The sequence below is a fragment of the Natrix helvetica genome (assembly GCF_964273705.1).
Source record: "Natrix helvetica genome assembly, chromosome: 11".
Taxonomy (NCBI): domain Eukaryota; kingdom Metazoa; phylum Chordata; class Lepidosauria; order Squamata; family Natricidae; genus Natrix; species Natrix helvetica.
The window spans coordinates 18768539-18787456 of record NC_138562.1 but is presented as its reverse complement, the minus strand read 5'-3'; the positions used below and the strand labels follow the sequence as shown (position 1 = coordinate 18787456).

Below are 18918 nucleotides of genomic sequence, written 5' to 3'. Positions count from 1 at the left end.
GCCAAAAGCAGATTGGTAAATATTCAGCCATCCAATAAAGGGGAGTATTTATAGCTCAGGGTTGAGATGAGGTGATCTTTGGAGCACTCTGAAACCCGCCATCCTGGGCCCAACGTTTGGGAAGCCAGGCTCTGCCTGTCACAAGCCAGGACAAAGGATGAGTGATGGAGGAGTAACACCTCCTTAAAAAACCTTGGTCCAGCTGGCCCGGCTGGTGGCACCTCGTAAGGGCCCCTTCCCAGGGTTACAGGAGAAGACGGTCCATGGTTTTGAAGGCGGAAGAGGGCTCTGCGCCCCAATGGCCGATAAAAGTGGCAGAACCATCTTCCAGAAGGGAAGCTCCGATTACAAACTTCCACTGCCTTGTGGCTACATCCACTACTGGAAAAGGCTTCAGGAGTCAACCTCCAGGCAAAATCCGGAGCCGCAATCCCTGAAGCAGTTTGTGACTGTGTACAACCACGTTCTGGTAACTCCTGCAATGCAGCTGGAACCCATCGTATCGGCTCTGCCATCCCATTGGACTATTTCAGCGACGTGGAGTGGGGGATCCGCTGCTTGGGTAACAGTCTATCCTCCATATTAATCTACCCAGGCCTCGTGCTCTGGAGAGGACACTCCAGCTGTGCATACAGCATTGAAAGACACTCGGTCACCAGGCTGAGGCAAAGAGGCAGTCCCGGAACCAGCGAAATCGGGGAGGGGGGGCTGGGCTGGGGACAGAATGGATCTGCCCTCCGTGTGGAAGGGATTCCCACTCCCGAATTGTCCTTTTTAGCTACACCAGATGCTTCTTTAGGACCTCTTTCCAGAGCACGATACCATAGTCTTTTGAGACGGAAGGATGCCACAGCATGGTGCTCTCTGAGCTTGGTGGATTTCTCGCAGATGTTTCATGAGCCAAACTAGGTAACATCATCAATGTTGTACTAACCATGCCGGCTGGGGAATTCTGAGAGTTGAAGTCCACAAGCCTTAAAGTTGCCAATTTTGGAGACCCCTGGCTTAGAGGAAGAGGAAGAATGCCCTGTTCCCCCCCCCCCAAGAGCGCTGATGCCTCCAAGGAAGAGACCTCTCTCAGCCCCTCTCCAGAATACAAACCTCACATTTCCCACCCAGCCACCATCAAACTGAGATCATCTCGGGCAATACAAATACTTTTTAAACTTTCCAGATGTGAATTCTAGAGTTGGTTCATCTCATTGGGAAGTTTAGGGTGCCCCCTAGTGGCACCGAGCAACTTTTTGCCATGTTCGTTTTTCATGAATTTACTCCGTTAAATTCCTTTGCTTGTGTATAACTACCGTAACTCCCTTCTGCAAGTTTTGATGTTTGGACCTCCCTCTTGGGAAGGTTTTGTTAAGGTTCTTTGCTCCTCCACCCAACAGGTAGACTACAGGTTCAGGTGTTGAATCTAGGCATTGTGACTGAATCAGGGTTCAGGCAAAACGTGTCATCACAAGCCTATCTCAGAGTGATTTAGCCAATAAATTATTATTAGGCAAACCATAGTTTAGCTGGCTGTGTGAATGCTGACAGGGGTAGAAAGGAAGGGGTGGTGAGGTTATTCTCATTCTGTTTATATTAGGGGCACCCAATCTCAGCAACATTAAAAGGCCTGTAGACTTCAATTCCCAGAATCCCTCAGCAATGCTGGTTGGGGAATTCTGGGCATTGAAGTCCACAGGTCTTAAAGTTGCCAAGGTTGGACGCCCCTCATTTATATTCTTTTTTTATGTCCAAAAGAATATTTCAACCTGTTAGGAATGTAAGCTAACAGTTGGGTCAGCAATATATAAACCCTGATGGTAGTACTGTTTCTTTAAGTACTGCTGTAAAATGGGCTTGGTTGCTGTTACCTCAAGCAGCCATAAGAGGGAGCCAGAATGACTGTAAGCTCTGTTTGTTAGATGCTGATCGGTGGATACTGTTTGTAGATGTATCGTGAGTTACTGTGAGTTTTGCTACTGTTAGCTGCTTTGTGTGCTGAACTGATCATATGATACTGGACTGTGTTCGATGGATCACTCCTTAACTGAGAACATTGATAACTGACTGACTGAACCGTGTGCAAATTGAATTCTGAATACCTCTATTTTCCACAAAAAGTAAAAACCTATTTAAACTGCAGTGTCTCTGTAGGCTGGTTTGTGTGTTCTTCAACACAACTCTCATTACGCTGTGCGCACTCTGCGCACTCACTCTCCACTCCCCTAACAGGGAGACTGCCGGGAATATTAGCAGGAAGAAGCCAGGGGATATATAATAGCAGTCTTCCAATATTTGAGGGGCTGCCCCAGAGAGGAAGGGGATCAAGCTATTTTCCATAGCACCCAAAGGCCAGAGAAGGAATAGTGGATGGAGACTGACCAAGGAGAGATTCAACCTAGAAATAAGGAGGAACTTTCTGAGAGGGAGAACAATCAACGCATGGAACAGAAGTTGCCTTTGGAGGTTGTGGGGGCTTCATCACTCGAGACTTTCAAGAAGAGATTGGACTGCCATTTGTCAGAAATGGAGTAGGGTCTCCCGCTTGAGTGGGGGGTTGGACTAGATGACCTATAAGGTGCCTTCCATTTCTGCTAATCTGTTAATGGAGAAATATCCAAGACCTGCACTGGCGAAACCAGGATTCCAAGCCAGAGTTGCGTTTCAAAGAGGTTTTGTGAAAGAAATCCAGATGCCAGGTTTATAAACCATTTTTATTTCATCATCAACTGCTTTGCCGCCATAATCCAATGCTGTGAATACGTAACAGGGTGATCTCAGGGGTAGCTAACAGCTTGCTAAAGCCAGAATATACTTGCTCCTATGGATAAAAGCCTTTTCTTTGGTGATAACATTTTCCTTTTATTTATAAAAAATAGTTTCTTTAATCTCGGCCCATTCTGCTCTTCAAGTTACTAGTCCCTGCCTTTTGCAGAACGGGCCCGGTCTCACCTGTGGCACCCCTTCTCACACAGTTTGTAACAGACAGCTCGTGTCAACTTAAATATCTTAATTTTTTTTTAAAAAAATTGGTTTCCATGCAGTTTTTGGAAAAAATAAAAATAAAAAAAATATGTCCAGGCAAAATACAAAAGAAAACCAAGGCAACACATAAAAATTGCATCGATTTGAGTTCTCTGGGTTCAAATTAAGCTGAGGCAAGGCGGTGGCCTTTGGAGATGGTGAGTAACGTGGGAATAAAAAACTCGCACAAAGGAAAATGTGTTGTGCTTTTGTCGAAAGAGGGAAGCGACAACACAGTTGTGCTGTGAAGGCGAATGAAAGCAGCACCGTGACTTCAGAAGGCTGCAGGGAAACTGAGCTGGGCAGCCGTTGTGAGCTTTGCCCACTTCAACCCGGCCAGGTGCCAGAGCGCCACCAGGGGAAGCGGGGGCACCAAATTCCGCTTCCCCCAGTGGGAAACTCACACTCAAATCAAAACCAAACCAAGCTTCTAGTCCTTCGGGAGGCGGACTGAAAGTGAGAGACAGTGAGAGCGGCCTCCTGAGACTTTTCAATGGCACGACTCCTTCTCTGTGGCTAGATGTGCCAAAGGAGCTTCCCCGAGAGGACAAATTCCGTAAAATAAGAGCCTTCCTGCCTTCTTGCCTAACGTCGTATGATTTCTACTAAGTGGTTTTTGTTTCTGTTTCCTTTAAAGGTGTTTCCTTTAAAACGTTACTGCATTTGCACCCATGACCGAACAGCAGGTTAAATTACAAAGAAAAAAAGAAACAGTTAAGCCCATCTCAAACCTTGGAACCACTAGAAACTCCTATTATTATTCTTTTTTGTTTAAAGGAAACTTTCTTTTCTTTCCTTCTTCCTTTCAGGACAGGAGAGTCAGATGGCCAGTCCCAGGACTGACCACTCTCCTGAAAACTGCCCCTCTGGATGAGGAAAGAAAGCTTTGGTCGGTGTGCCGGCTATCGGCATGAGGGCGGATTGTTCCCTTGGGCACTTGAGGAGATGCAACCTTGAAATTTCTGAGGAAGGAAGGGAAGGAGGGAAGGAGGGAGGGAGGTGGCTAGATTGGTTCCCGACCCCTCTCCCAGACCTATCCTGGTCTGGGTGGCCAAGCCCAACGGAGAGTCCTTGAGCCAAAGAGAGTCCACTCTTCCGGAAGCGGAGCAGAGCACTTCAGTTGGGCGCTGGGGGTGGGGAGGGGGCAGGCTGGGGGTCTTTGCTCTTTAAACGCGCTTCATCCCTCGGCCCATCAGGCAGGCAAACACAGTCATCACCATCTTGGGCTTCACCTCCACCACGTCATCTGGCAGGGCATAGACGCGGGCACCGATCCTCCTGGCCATGGAGACGGCGTACCTAAGAGAGGAAAGAGGGGCCTGTCAGGAGGGGGCAAGAGATCTGCCTGCACCCCAGCAGAGGAGGCCCTGAACCCTGAACCGGTCTAACTCCCGTGGGGGGTAGATGGATGGGTTAAACTGCCCCCAGAGCCCTGGCGAAGGACATGCCAGGCAAGGGAGTCCGGCTGGCTTCCCTTAAAAACCGAGAACGGGTGAGCCCAGCTCTTATGGCTCAGCAGCCACAGCTGGTGCCATGGCTCAGGTCTTGGCCTGACCACTGACGATGCCTTCCACCACCGCCTGAGATTAAACGTGCCTGAGAGGTCTTTGGTTATGAGCAGCTCGGGTTGGTAGTCGGGCTGTTGCTCTGAGCTCTGAGCTTGGCAGTTTGCAAACATTTCGTCACCATTCGAGGAGACGTCGTCCGTGCTCTTTGAACTTTGCTCCTCTCTCAGAACACAGGCCTTTAAATACCTTTTTAATGGGACCTTTTTTTTATTCATCTGTGTGATGTATATTAGCGTACTTAGTTCAGATGCTTCTGAGGGGCGGTCTGGTTTCAGAACCAGCCATTCAAACAGTCCGAAACCGGAAGCATCTGAACCAACTACACTAACGTACATCACCCAGACGATACTCAAAACCAAAGACCGAGTAACAACAGCCAATCAACAATCAGACCATGACTCAGAAGTAACGAACTACATCCACACTAATTTACATCACATCAAAAGGTACCCTATTTTTCGGAGTATAAGACACACCAAGATTTTGAAGAGGCAAATTGGGGAAAAAAAGGTTTCGCACTCTGCAGACCTCCCAAAAATGGCCTGGTTTTTTTTTTTTTTTGAAAATGGGCCTGCTTTTTGTCAAAACAATGGCTGCGCATAGCCTTTAGGAGGCTTCCAAAGTGCTTCTGGGGGCTGCAGGGGGAAACGAGCATAAAACAGCCCATTTTATACTCATTTTTGCCGTCCCCAGCCCCCAGGAGCACTTTGGAAGCCACCTAAAGACTATGCATGGCCATTTTTGCAAAGGGGGTGGGGGTTCCGGATGCCAAAAATGCTGTATTCCGTGTATAAGACGCACCCAGATTTTCACCCTCTTTTTTGAGGGAAAAAAGATGCGTCTTATACTCCAAAAAATATGGAATTTAAAGGCCAGCGTCCCGGCACACGAGCACAATTCAAACCGTGCTGACAACGACTCCTCGAATGGTGACGAAATGTTTGCAACCAAACTGCCAAACTCGGAGCTCAGACCAACTCGCCCCCTCTCCCCCCCCCCCCAATTAAATGTGCCGTCTGAACCAGCCCTGCCCCAGAGGAAGGCTGAAAGGGCAACTAAGCCTGGCCTCTCACGTGGCATTGCTGTGCTTGTCTTCCTCGGAGAGCTCTCCCGTCTTCACAAGGTCGTAATTTATGCAGCCGGGTTGAATAGCGTCGATTAAATCCACCACGGCCAGGCTGCTGCTGATACTTTTGTCCTGGAGAGAAAAATGAGGGTCACCTCAATGAAAAGGGTGGACGCATCCGATGAACACCACCCATTTTAATTGGGGGGGGGACAGTGGTGGGTTGCAGGCGGTACGCGTACCAGTGCCTGCCCGGAGCACTGGGTACTGTTCCGGTATGGCGCTCCAGAGGGCCCACCCACAAGCCCGAGCTCTTTATCTGTATTTGAGCTCTTTGGCGCTTCCGTACACGCCACTTGCGCAATGCTCCGCCAAGCAGCTGGAGCGTCACGGAGCCGTCACAAGGGGGAAGGACACATGCGCAATTGCACGCATTCATGTGGTGGACGCCGGGCCCCCATCGCACCGTACCGGTTGCAACGGGATCCGGAACCCACCACTGGGGGGGGAGAATACGGTGTAGCCCAGTCACTGGAGAAGGACTGGTCAGCTGGTGATGTGTCTGGTTGGCTTGGAGCAGTGCTCAACTTTGTAGTGTTTTGGGGTTTGTGCAAAGCACCACTAACATCTTTTTCTGCCAGCAAAGATACGAAACCGTTTTTACTGGTGGTGTCCAGCATAATTTTGTCAATCATGCCTGATTGCTTTGCTTTCTGGAGACAAGGCAGCTCCCTGAAGATGGCCAGGAAAGTTATTACTGTAAATGAGTGGCAAACTCAGCATTGTTTTATTGCAAAACTCCTTTTTTTTTCACATGCTCAGTAAGCCTTTAAAAATCCAACTGTTGGAAAAGGGGGTTAGGGTGGAATTAGGATTTTTGTAGATTCTGCGCTAAGGAGCAACGTTTGTCCATTGCCTGATTTACTCACTCCAGCTCACTCTTTGCGACAACAAGATCTCAATCACCCACCTTAAAGCTCTGGATAGAACTTGATTTCCCAGCTTCTTTTAAGGTTGTGTTCACCCAATTTACAATGATGTCATCGTTGGCTTTCTGACCATCTCCGAGGTTCTCCAGGACATTCAGAGTGTATCTGGACAAAGGAGACGTAGAAAAGTTACCCAGAACACAAAAACGGGGGAAAGCCTCGGAGGCAACGTCTAGGTGTGATTGAACCCCTAGAAATGTAGGTTTCCCATGGAGGGCGTGAGCCTCAAATGACTTGGACTAAGTGGTACGGATGCGAGGATACCTTCTCATCAACTGCCAGAGTAAAGCCAGGGTGAGGGTCGGATTCGCGTCGTTCAGATCCTGTCCGCCAATGCCAACCAACGAAAACTTCGCTGGATGCTTTCCTAGATCAACCGCATAGTTGCAGTTTTCCAGCTGTTTGGTAAGACAGAAAGAGATTGGAGAGGGGGGAGAGAGAGATCACAGTTAAATCTTGGGTGGGGCCAGGAAGCAGCCTTAGTGGTCTTCTTTTCATCCCTCATAGCCAGAGGACTTTGGAGCTTGAAATGTGCCAAAGTGTTCTGACCGAGGCTTCTTTCCAAGAGCCTGAAGCAAACTCCTGGTCCCGACAAAAAACCCTTTTATTAATTGACTGTGAGTTCTGCTCATTCACATCCAGCAAAGTCTTTCAAGGGAGGATTTACAGTCACAGACCTTCTCTGGCTTGGAGAGATGCCAGGGCGACATCTGCAAAACTTGGCAAGGAGTCTCAGAGAGTCACGAACCAATGAAGCGAACTAATTGTCTCCTGCAAACTCCACTCCCCTTACGCCCCTCTTTTACTTCCTCTGGGAGGGGCCATTCACAGTCCACCTATGGCCTTACTCCCAAGTCAACCCCTGTTCTTTAGCTGTTCCCTTCATCTGGCAACTCTGCACATGCACACGCTGGGAACAAGCTCCAGCTGTTCTTCTGTCTCACTGATGTCTGACTCCGAAGGCAGCTGATAACTGGCATACGACTCTGGCCCCCTCTCTGCCTCCGACACAGAGCCTCATCAGAGCCTTCCCCAGGCTCCAGGTCTGGCCCAGGTTCCTCCCCAACCTTCTAACTGTCCGAATCGGCTGCCAGCTCCTCTGGCTGCTGACAGGCCACAACACAAAGCTAGTCTTTTCTATAAGCCAAGCAAGATCTTTGGCCCCAATGAGAGGCTCTCATTTCATGGAATGCAATGGGGGAAAATTGGCCCTTTGGCTCAACCCTGCATGGAGGGAAGAGTGGGACTCAGCTATCAGCTATTTGGGACAGCATCTAGAACTCCTTTACCAACATGGGCTAAAGCAACAGGATTTCCCTGAACTGAACCGAAAATGGCTAGTTTAGAAACCCCCAAGGCTTCAGCACCTTCTTCATGTTTGCCCCAAGTTTTGGGTATGGAGGTCTGTTGACTTTGTTCCAGTCAACGGGAACTTTGATCTTCTCGTAGAGCTGTAAAATCACCAGGGCATCTTGGAGGTCACTAGAAGAGAGAAGAGAAATCTGCTCACTGAGAAGTTCAGTTTTCAAAAAGGACCTGAGGACGGATGGGATCCTGGTTATGTCAACTAGGCCTCCGGAAAAGAAGCCAGACGTACCCGTAGAGATGATTGACATGAGGGTTTACACCAAGAGAATTCATCCAGTTGCGGAAGGTCCGTTCCTCACGGGTTTCACCTAAGTTACAAAGAGATGCTGTTGAAGGAGTCTGCCTTTGCTTCTCTACGCATAGACAACACCACAGACACAAAATTAAAGCAAATGTCCTCAAAATGCTAAGAGACAAGAGAGCAGAAGTCTACACAAAGATAGCTTCCTTCCTTCTTTCCTTCCTTTCCTCCCTCCTTTCTTCCTTCCTCCCTCCTTTTCCTTCCCTCTCTTCTTTCTTCCTTCTCCCCTCCCTTCTTCCTTCCTTCCCTTTCTTCCTTTCCTTTCTTCCTTTCCTCCTCCCTCCCTTTCCTTACCTTTTTCCTTCCTTCCTTTCCTTCCTTCCTTCCTCCTTCCCTCCCTTCTTCCTTCCTTCCTTTCCTTCCCTCCCTCCCTCCTCCTCTTCCTCCTCTCTCTTTCTCTCTCACCCACCCTCCCATTAATCACCCAGAAGGAGGAACTTCTCACCTTCTAGCAATGTCCAGTCAATGTCTTTGTTTTCCGGCTTGATGAGGGCTGGATACTTGTTGAACAAGTTGGCCACAAAGGCCAAATTCAGCTTGGGGTTGCCGCTCACAACATCTGCCGGGGTAACAAACTGCCGACAGCCCAGCCTATCTGCTTGCTGCAGCATGCACTCTGCCCTCTTGAGGTCATCTTTCTCCTACAGGGAAGGAATGGCACAGATGGTACTTTCTGACGTTGGGTTAGAGCAGGGGTGTCCAAACTTGGGAACTTTAAGACTTGTGGACTTCAACTCCCAGAATTCCCCAGCCAGCAGAACTTACACTCTTGTAATCCCTTCCTCTGCAATCTCTCCACTTACATCAGAGGTCTACAAACTTGGGAACTTTAAGACTTGTGGACTTCAACTCCCAGAATTCCCCAGCCAGTGGCTGGGGAATTCTGGGAGTTGAAGTCCACAAGTCTTAAAGTTCCCACGTTTGGCCACGCCTGGGTTAGAGGAAGCCACTACTGTGGGAGAAGTATTTTCAAAGGCAGGCTCTGAGATCTGGAAGACCTCAGGGATTCCACGGGGATGTGAAGATGGCTGCCATGATTAGGCCCTGAGGCCGCCATCTTGATTTCTTTTTATGTCTCCCCCTCCCCCTTTGAGATGTTCTTTACAGAAGGAGTGAAGAGGACCATCCTACGCTAACACAGACCATCTTCCAGAAGGCCTTCAAACAGAATGAAATGCATGTTGACCATGAGAACACTCACATTGAAGCCTGACATGTTGATGATGATTTGAGGTTCTCCTTCCTTCTGTCCTTTGGGGGAAATTTGGTTGAGGAGATGGAAGTAGGCTCTGGAGTCCTGGAGGAGGCAGAACCAGACAAAGATTAGAGCAAGGTCTTTCCACTTTGAGATGGGGGGGGGGGACTTCAACTCCCAGAATTCCCCAGCCAGCCTGAAGTTGAGAAAGACTGCATGAGAAGCAACTGAGTTTTTTTCAGCCCAAAGTTATGAATCAATCCCACGTGATGTTATATGTCAATCAGAAGTAGGAAGCGTTCCTGTACCTTGACAGAGTTATGGAAGTCGGAAAGCTTGTGAAATCAAAAGAGAAAAAGCCAAAGGAGAGAGAGAGAGAGAAAGAGAAAGGAAGTCCGGACAGCATAGGAAAGAAGAGAATTAAGAAGGTTAGATGGACAATAATCTAGACCGAGAGAAGGCAAAGGATGCAAGTCACTTAATCCAGACCAGACTCCCTGGAGGACCATTCAACTCCCAACCACCCCCCTTCCCAAATGGAAGACTTGCATGGACCTCCTCCCACCAAGACCTCTAATACCTTTATCTCGGAGCTGAAGTTGTTGATCTTGTGCCACCCGGCGCTCTCCAGGTGGTAATTGGCCCATCGCAGGAGAAGCTCTTCCGGGGACAACTTCATCAGATCTTCCAAAGTCTCCCCATCACACAGCAAGGCAGCCAACGCTGAAAAGGAGGAGAGAAGGAAGTCTTACAATACAATACAATGCAATACAATACAATACAATACAATACAATACAATACAATACAATACAATACAATACAATACAAAAGCAGAGTTGGAAGGGACCTTGGAGGTCTTCTAGTCCAACCCCCTGCCCAGGCAGGAAACCCTATACCATTTCAGACAAATGGCTATCCAACATCTTCTTAAAGACTTCCAGTGTTGGGGCATTCACAACTTCTGGAGGCAATTCTGTTCCACTGATTAATTGTTCTCACTGTCAGGAAATTTCTCCTCAGTTCTAGGTTGCTTCTCTCCTTGATTAGTTTCCACCCATTGCTTCTTGTTCTACCCTCAGGTGCCTTGGAGAATAGTTTGACTCCCTCTTCTTTGTGGCAACCCCTGAGATATTGGCAGACTGCTATCATGTCTCCCCTAGTCCTTCTTTTCATTAAACTAGACATACCCAGTTCCTGCAACTGTTCTTCATATGTTTTAGTCTCCAGTCCCCTAATCATCTTTGTTGCTCTTCTCTGCACTCTCTCCAGAGTCTCCACATCTTTTCTACATCGTGGTGACCAGAACTGAATGCCGTATTCCAAGTGTGGCCTTCCCAAGGCATTATAAAGTGGTATTAACACTTCACGTGATCTTGATTCTATCCCTCTGTTTATGCAGCCTAGAACTGTGTTGGCTTTTTTGGCAGCTGCTGCACACGGCTGGCTCCTATTTAAATGGTTGCCCACTAGGACTCCAAGATCCCTTTCACAATTACTACTGTTGAGCAAGGTACCACCTATACTGTACCTGTGCATTTGGTTTCTCTTACCTAAATGTAGAGCCTTACTTTTTTCACCATTGAATTTCATTTTGTTAGATAGCGCCCAATGTTCTTACTGCAGCCCCCCCCCCCCCAATTCATGGTTCACCCTGCCCAAGGAAGACACTTCGTTTGTCTCTTCAGTTGATGTAAACCTTCAGGTGCCCCAAGAGATCCTGGAAGCTTCTGTGCAGGTCTCTTTATTTCCTCCCCATAATTGCAAAAGAGTGGACGGGGCTATAGCTGAGAGGGGAATTGGTCCAAAATCACCCCATAAGTCTGCAGGGCCAAGGGCTGATTTGGACAGGGGTCTGCCTGGCCAAGTCTTTGACCAGCACAGCAGGCTGGCTCTCAAAACCATTCGGGGAAATCAATTGAAGGCTAAGCGGTTTATTAGAATTCTTTAAAAATTGCCTCTGCTGAATCTTAATCCTTAGATTTGATCTCTTAACTTTATTTACAAGAGAAGCAAATTAATGACTTTGAGGGTTAAGTCCTTGGCAGATGTTTTTCTCTCTTTCTTTCTATCATGCTGGATTATGAAACCAAAAGAAGGTCAAATAAGGGTTTTAATTTATGGGAAGCATAAACCACTCTATTCGATGGGGCCAAGAGAGACTGTCTATTTTGATATTCTAAGAGGGCGGGAGCAAATGTCTCCAGACAAAAGCTTAGCCTTTGGTAAACAAAAATTTATAATCTTATTCTTCCCTAGAAAGAAAGGAGATACTGGTCACTTCCTAACTAACCCATTTAGGAAATACTTTGGCCTAACTCAGGGGTGTCCAAACTTGGTAACTTTAAGACTTGTGGACTTCAACTCTCAGAATTGAAGTTTAGGAATTGAAGTCCACAAGTCTTAAAGTTCCCAAGTTTGGACACCCCTGGCCTAACTGATGGTTAAATATCTATTTAGACCAGCACATTTCAAATTTGACAACTTTGTGTAGACTCCACTTCCCAGAATTCCCCGTGCTGGCTAGGGGATTCTGTGGGTTGAAGTCCACACCTCTTAAAGTTGCCAAGTTTGAGAAATACCCCACGTGGATATCCTGCTGGCATATCCCATTCCTTGCACAGGGCTTAAATAAAGGTTGAGCACAACTCTCTTGCCATCCAGTTACTTGTGTATCCCATCCTATAACTTTCCCCCATCAAAGGCTAGTCCAGCCGTGCCCCAACCCATTCAATGCCCTCCACAACCCACAGCGGACATGGGCACTGTTGCATATTGAACAATTGGCAGCAGAGGCCCCGATGAGCTTCTCCTACCTTCATTTTTGCTGAGTTCTATGTCGGCAAACAAGCCAATCTTGATAATCTGCCAGAGGAGGCCGAGGACCAGGTGGGGCTTTCCTTCCCTTAAATCCTCGGCTCCGATGTTGACCACGTGGCACCCAATGGCGGAAGCAGAATTCAGAGCCAAATTCAGATTTTCCTGCAAATGAAGAAGAAGCCTTTTTCATGGGAAGTCATCTGTAGTCTTGAGGCCATGAGATTCAGGATGGGATGCCTACCGCAGCGATGAATCTGTCCCACACCATCGCCCCCCCTCCCCCCATGAGGGGCATTAAACAAACACTTTTCCGAGACCAAAATATTTAAAATTCCCTGCCTGGCCAACCTTGAATGGGGAGATAGCCAGCTGAAAACAACAGAAAAATGTGTGGCTTTCTCACTGCCAGAGCAAGATAAGGCTTGAGGCGCCAGTAACTGATCAAGGAGGGAAGAGAGGAGAGAAAAGGAGAAAAGAGGGAAGAGGAAAGAAAAAAAGGGAGGAAGAAAGAGAAAGGGAGGAAAAAGAGGCAGGGGGGAAGAGAAGACAGAAGAAGAAGAGGAGAGAGAGAGAGAGGAGGGACTCTTCATTGAAAAGCTTCTGATAAGTTTCCCCGCTTGGATAGAGGCCAAACGCAGTCTTGGTTTGTCTTCCTCTTTGATTGCAATTAATATTTACTGAGAAACCTCTCTTCTATTGGGGAAAGGTTCTGCTTTCAACGTCCAACAAAGAGGCAGCACAAAAGCCTCCTTTAATAATTAAAAGCCAACAAAACCCATCCCTTCTCCTAGCCGCCCCCCTTGGACCACGAACAGATCCAGCCTTATTTAAGCTGTGGGGAGAGGAGACCTGGGAAACAAAGGAAGACCCCCTCCCCACCTGAATTATGAATGGGGTCAGCTTCTTCTTGTTGATGGCTCGTTCATCGATGGTGTCGGGAACGGAGAGGTTGATCATTTTACTGCAGGGAAGCAAGAAGGGAAACGGACACCCATCCAAGGCGTTAAAGAGGAAACGGAGAATGGCCTCCCTCTTCGCGGGGGTCTTCTGCTCCCCACCTCCCGCCCCCGTGGGCCTCGCCCCTTACAGGAGACTCACCACAAGACGATCCCGTCCCCCACAGCTTTGAAGAGGTCATCCGTGTTTGGGTTCATGGGAATGACATGCTTGCAATCCTGGTCGTTTTCCAAAGCTTTGTTGATCCAGTTCACAAAGGCATATTTCTCCTCCTCTGAAGGAGAGAGAAGTTCTGAGATTCACACTCAAGTGACACCAGTGGGGAAAACCCTCCAAGGTTGCAGCTCAAAGCCCCCCACTGGCACTTGGGTGGGGGTGGGGAGTAGGGTGGAATGGGGTACAACGGTTTGCCAAGGCAAGTGAATAGATATGAGACTCAACGCCCGCTCTCCCCTTGAAGTCGGAAGGGTGGGATTTGCATTGCAATGTCATGTCCTCCACCTTGTCCCAGAGCCGAGGTGGCGCAGTGGTTAGAGTGCAGTACTGCAGGCTAATTCAGCTGACTGCTAGCTGCAGTTCGGCACTTCAAATCTTACCAGCTCAGAGTTGACTCATCCTTCCGAGGTGGGTAAAATGTGGACCCAGATTGTTGCGGGCAAGAGGCTGACTCTGTAAGCAGCTTAGAGAGGGCTGGAAAGCACTGTGAAGCGGTATATAAGTCTAAGTGCTATTGCTATTGCTAACTCTGCCCACTGTCAGGAGTTCGATCCTGATGGGACTCAAGGTTGACTCAGCCTTCCCTCCTTCCGAGGTGGGTAAAATGAGGACCCAGATTGTTGAGGGTAAGAGGCTGATTCTATAAACCGCTTAGAGAGGGCTGTAGAGCACTGTGAAGCGGTATATAAGTCTAAGTGCTATTGCTATTGCTAACTCTGCCCACTGTCAGGAGTTCAATCCTGATGGGACTCAAGGTTGACTCATCCTTCCATCCTTCCAAGGTGGGTAAAATGAGGACCCAGATTGTTGGAGGGGCCATAGGCTGACTCTGTAAACCGTTTAGAGAGGGCTATAAAAACACTATGAAGCGGTATATAAATCTAAGTGCTATTGCTATTACCCTCCTCGTCCCCTTGGGCACCCCTTGATCAATGCTGCATTAATTACAGATAGTCCTCAACTTATGGCCACAATTGGAACTGAAGTGTTTTTTGCCCAGAGGCCATTATAACTTTGAAGCATAGTTCAACAAGCACTCAGTTGAGGACTATTTGTATTAGAAAAATCCCGAGGAAGACTTTCTCCTTGCTTTAGACCACTCAAGAACCAGGACTACAGACCTGATGGATATTAGGATCTTGGGTCTGTCAAAAGAAGGTGGAGAAGAAAACCAACTGGCTTAACCATTGGGACTTTGGCCACCAAGAGCACCTTGGTGGTGTGGTCTACAGAAGACCTTTGGGCAGTGGTGAGAACTTCAGGGCAGATGTAGGAAGGGCAGAAAAGGACCAGTCACAAGCCTGGCAGGGCCAGGAGGGGAGATGAAGCTCCCAGGCAGCACCTGAGTACGAGTGTTGAGTGCCTTCGCTGGACAGCTCCGAAGTGCCACCGATGGCGCAGATGCCTTCCTTCCGATTGATGGCTTTGCGGAAAGTCTTGGCCACATCGCTGCTTTTCACTTCTTGGAAGATCTGCAAGCGTAAATGTGCACAATTATTTCAGGGACTTGTGGAAGCATCTGAAGATGGATGGGGTAAGCCCCAAGAACGTTTTTGTCCTGCTTCACAGTTACCAAAGTCTACCTAGCCAAGATTTAGTACAATTCTGGGATACAACCCAGAATAAGTTCTGGGAGAGGACCTGGGCGGCACACCAATCCTAAAGACTCCTCTGAGAGACATGGGGTGCCGTGATAGCAGTCTCCCACCATTGGAGGGGTTGCCACAAAGGAGAGGGGGTCAACCTCTTCTCTAAAGGGAAGCAATGCATGGACACTAATCAAGGAGACAACCAACCTAGAGGTGTGGAAAACATTCATGACAGTTGGAAAATTAATCAGTGGAAGGACTTGTCTCTTGAAGTTCTGGGGGCTCCACTGCTAGAGATTTTAAAGAAAAGTTTGCAATGAAGTCTCCTACCTTGGGGAAGGGGGTTGGACTAGAAGACCTTCCAGGTCTTCCAACTCGTTTATTCTGTTATTCGTTTGGGTTTCAGCAGCAGAGATACGGGAGCCCAGAGATGGAACCTTTTAGAACAGTGTTTCTCAACCTTGGCAACTTTAAATCCTGTGGACCTCAATTCCCAGAATCCCCCAGCCAGCATTCTGGGAGTTGAAGTCCACAGGACTTAAAGTTGCCAAGGTTGAGAAACACTGTTTTAGAAGGTCCTGGATTAATCCATCGTAATTTAATTCTGAGGGACCCCCGATCTGCTGGCTCGAGCTTTCTCTGCTCTGCTGCTTTCAACATTGTTTTGGTGCTTTACACATGTTTAGCTCTGTCCGGAAAATGGCTGCGACGGGTGGTAGAATGATAGGGTGAATAAATGCATGGATGAAGGGCTGGAGGAAGGAAAGTTGGATGGTCCCCCAGGAGAAGCCGCTGCCCAGAGTTTGGGGGAATCAGAGGACTGACACCAGGAGGATTCCAGCCTTACGTAAACAAACTCTTCGAAGCTGATCTTCCCATCTTTGTTCTTGTCTCCATCGATCATCAGCTTCTGAATGATCTCTCGGACTTTGTATCCCGGGAGGGGAAGGTTGGCTTCCTTGAAGAGTTCGTGCAACTCATAATCACAGATGAAACCGTTGCTGTTGAGATCTTTCAGGTGGAAGAGAAAGAGAGATTGGGAAAATCAGGAACAAGGCGGGAGTCTAATCTCAACACCCTTCCTGAAGCCTACACCCTACTGCAACCCTACCAACCTTGGTAACTTTTTAAAATATATTTTTATTTTTTCTACTTTTAAAATAGCGCAGCACAGCGAAGTCGTAAGGACCATACAATCACCTTGGATGCAGATAATCTTATCCATTAGCTATTAGCTTACTTAGTACATTATCCATCCTTCTATCCAATCACATTATTTACAGTTTGTTCCAGTCTTGTCCCCTTATACCAATCATAAAATCTGTTCCAGACTTCATAATATTCTGTTTCCCCTTTTTTTAAATTCGAGGGTGAGCCTATCTGCTTCCACACAGGCCAGAGGTTTCCTAATGATGTCCAACTCTGATGGGATATTTTCTTTTTTCCAATACTGTGCATAAAGTTATATGCGCCGCAGTTAATACAGGTATAATTAGATAAAACCCATCTTTCTTAAACCCCTCCGGTATTATGCCTCGGAGAAAAATTTCTGGGGTGAACAAAATTTGATCTCCCACCATTTGTTCCAGCCATGATTGTATCATCTTCCAGTATCTTTTTGCCTCACTGCATGTCCACCACATATGATTAAAAGTGCCTGGTGTTTTTTTGCACTTCCAACAATTTGGGGCCAACCTTGGTAACTTTTAAGACTTGTGGACCAACTCCCAGAATTCCTCAGCCGGCATGGCCTCTGGGAATTGAAGTCCACAAGTCCTGAAGTTGCCAAGGTTGGAGACCCCTGTCCTACTGCAAGGTCAACATCCATTGGAGGCCATTGCCACCTCCTGCTCCACTGAGAAGCATAGCAGTGAAGGTTCTAACTTTTCCTTACGGGGAATCCAAACTGGGCCCCCCAAAACAGGGGAAATTCTAGGGGTGGGCTGCTCCCCAAGCTCCGGAGGCTCGAGGAAAGCCTCCGGAGCTTGGGAAGGGCGAACATCCTCCCCCCTCCCATTGAGTAGGCCATGCCCACCATGACTACGCCCATCCAGAAAACTGGGCAGGGATCCAGTTGCTAACTTTTTTCGATCCCACCCCTGGTCATGGGACGACAAGAGGCTGCAAAGAGCCATAAATGTGGCCCTGTTGCCAGAGCACCCAAAATGCAATCATGTGACTGCAGGGGGATGGGGCAGCCTTTGGACCTTCAAAACTGGGTTGTGGGTAGTTCTGGGGAGGTCCTTCGTAACTTCAAATGACTGTTAAGTGACCGGTCATTACGTCAAGGGCTTCCTGTATTGAAATCGAAGGAGGGAGGGTTCTCTTTCTCCAAATCAGAAGTTAAATCTGTGTAATGGGTGAAAAGCAAGTAAAGGACTAGAAAATGTTTATGAATGCAAGTAAATAAATAAATATGAGGTTCTGGGAAACGGGTCCAAGCCAAATGCATCAGGCCTGATTCCTGGCCCAAGCGGAACCACTTACCAACTTTGGAGAAGGCCTCTCTGAGTTCCTCTAGCTCATCTTTGGATATCTGTGTGGTGCTGGCCATCTTTGCGCATTAACACAACACCTAAAAAAGGAGGAGGAGGGAGGGGAGAGAGAGAAAGAAAGAGAAAAACCCCAATAAGTTAGGAACACAAGTCCACCTCCGATAAGATTCATTCCACCTACACAAAGGACTGATTGATTTTGCCAGGGTTGTGTTAGTAAGGACTTGCATCTCTCATCTCGCACAGAGAAATGCTCGAGTCTTTTGGGCGGATTCTACATTACACTACAGTAAATCCCAAAGATGTAGAGCCACGGCCCACAAAACCTTCTAGAGTTTGTTTGGGTTTTTTTTAAATCAAAGAACCAGACTCCTTATTTATTTTTATTTTTTTGCTACAGTAAATCCTGAAATTCATCGGTGCTTTTTGTGGGGATCTGTTCACCAGAGGGACGCCCTTTTTTAGCACCCGCAACTGTGCTGAAAAGTCCCGCTCCTCATTCCGTCCTCTTTTCAAACTGGTTTGGGCCTCCTGCTTCTCTTGTCACCAAGGGACATCCAGGACTCAAGCAAATAAACAAACCCTGCAATAATCGTGTTCCCAAGGTCCTCGCAAACACTCGGTGGTGTGTGTGTGCCTGCTGAGTTTATTCTTCTCTTTCTCCCAGTTCCCCACCCCCCAGGGGTGGCTTCCGGATCCCGTCGCAATCGGTATGCTGCGCACGAAGCCGGGCGTCCTAGTCAGGCATTTGCGCTGCACACACATGCGTGTGTCACTGCCCTGCGACACCCAGCTGCTCGGCGGCGGTCGTGCAGGCGTCCGTGCACAATTGGCCAGTTGCATTATCAATAGCTATGGAAAGCAGGCAGGCGGGTGGGCCAAACAAGCCACCGTACCGGTACGGTGGCCGCTACTCCCAGTACGGCTGTACTGCCCAGAACCCACCACTGCCACCCTCCCATAATGAGGACGGAGATCCTGAGCACGCATACAACCCAGCTGGGGAAGGGAGGGAGGCTGGATTGAGAAGCGAAACTGACCCAAGGCCAGACTGGGGTTTCAGGGTCTCAGCAGGGAGGTCTTTCCTCCCTCCTCCCTTGGGGGTAGTAACCATCAGGATTAAAGTTAACCGCCCCCTTGGCAAGGAACCAACTCCTCTCCAGGTCCAGACTGAGTCCACCTGGCTAAGCCACCTAGTAGAAAAGCTGGAGAAAACTCACAAACAGCCGGATGAAAAGTGAACCCAGTGAGGAGTCCGTGGAACTTTCTGGCCAAGGAAAAGGTGTCCAGAAAAGCAACAAGGACCATCACACGGCAGAAGATGCTACCTGCCAGCAGGTTTGG

The 18918-nt window shown here is 48.2% G+C and overlaps 1 protein-coding gene across 3 annotated transcripts in view; it reads right to left on the bottom strand.

The window, feature by feature from the left end:
* Positions 1-2683: 2683 nt before the first annotated feature.
* The window catches only part of PLS3 (plastin 3), a 35023-nt gene continuing 18788 nt past the window's right edge, over positions 2684-18918 (bottom strand). For all 3 annotated transcript variants that reach the window (XM_081964169.1, XM_081964171.1, XM_081964170.1), the window contains exons 2-16: positions 17567-17654; positions 15927-16090; positions 14833-14962; positions 13416-13548; positions 13197-13278; positions 12314-12479; positions 10080-10222; positions 9506-9601; positions 8750-8945; positions 8233-8311; positions 8003-8117; positions 6900-7033; positions 6617-6740; positions 5654-5778; positions 2684-4311 (exon numbers count right to left, since the gene is read on the bottom strand). In XM_081964169.1, coding sequence (XP_081820295.1) covers positions 4179-4311; positions 5654-5778; positions 6617-6740; positions 6900-7033; positions 8003-8117; positions 8233-8311; positions 8750-8945; positions 9506-9601; positions 10080-10222; positions 12314-12479; positions 13197-13278; positions 13416-13548; positions 14833-14962; positions 15927-16090; positions 17567-17633 — 1887 coding nt within the window. In that variant the 5' untranslated portion in view covers positions 17634-17654 and the 3' untranslated portion in view covers positions 2684-4178. The remainder of the gene's footprint in view (positions 4312-5653; positions 5779-6616; positions 6741-6899; positions 7034-8002; positions 8118-8232; positions 8312-8749; positions 8946-9505; positions 9602-10079; positions 10223-12313; positions 12480-13196; positions 13279-13415; positions 13549-14832; positions 14963-15926; positions 16091-17566; positions 17655-18918) is intronic.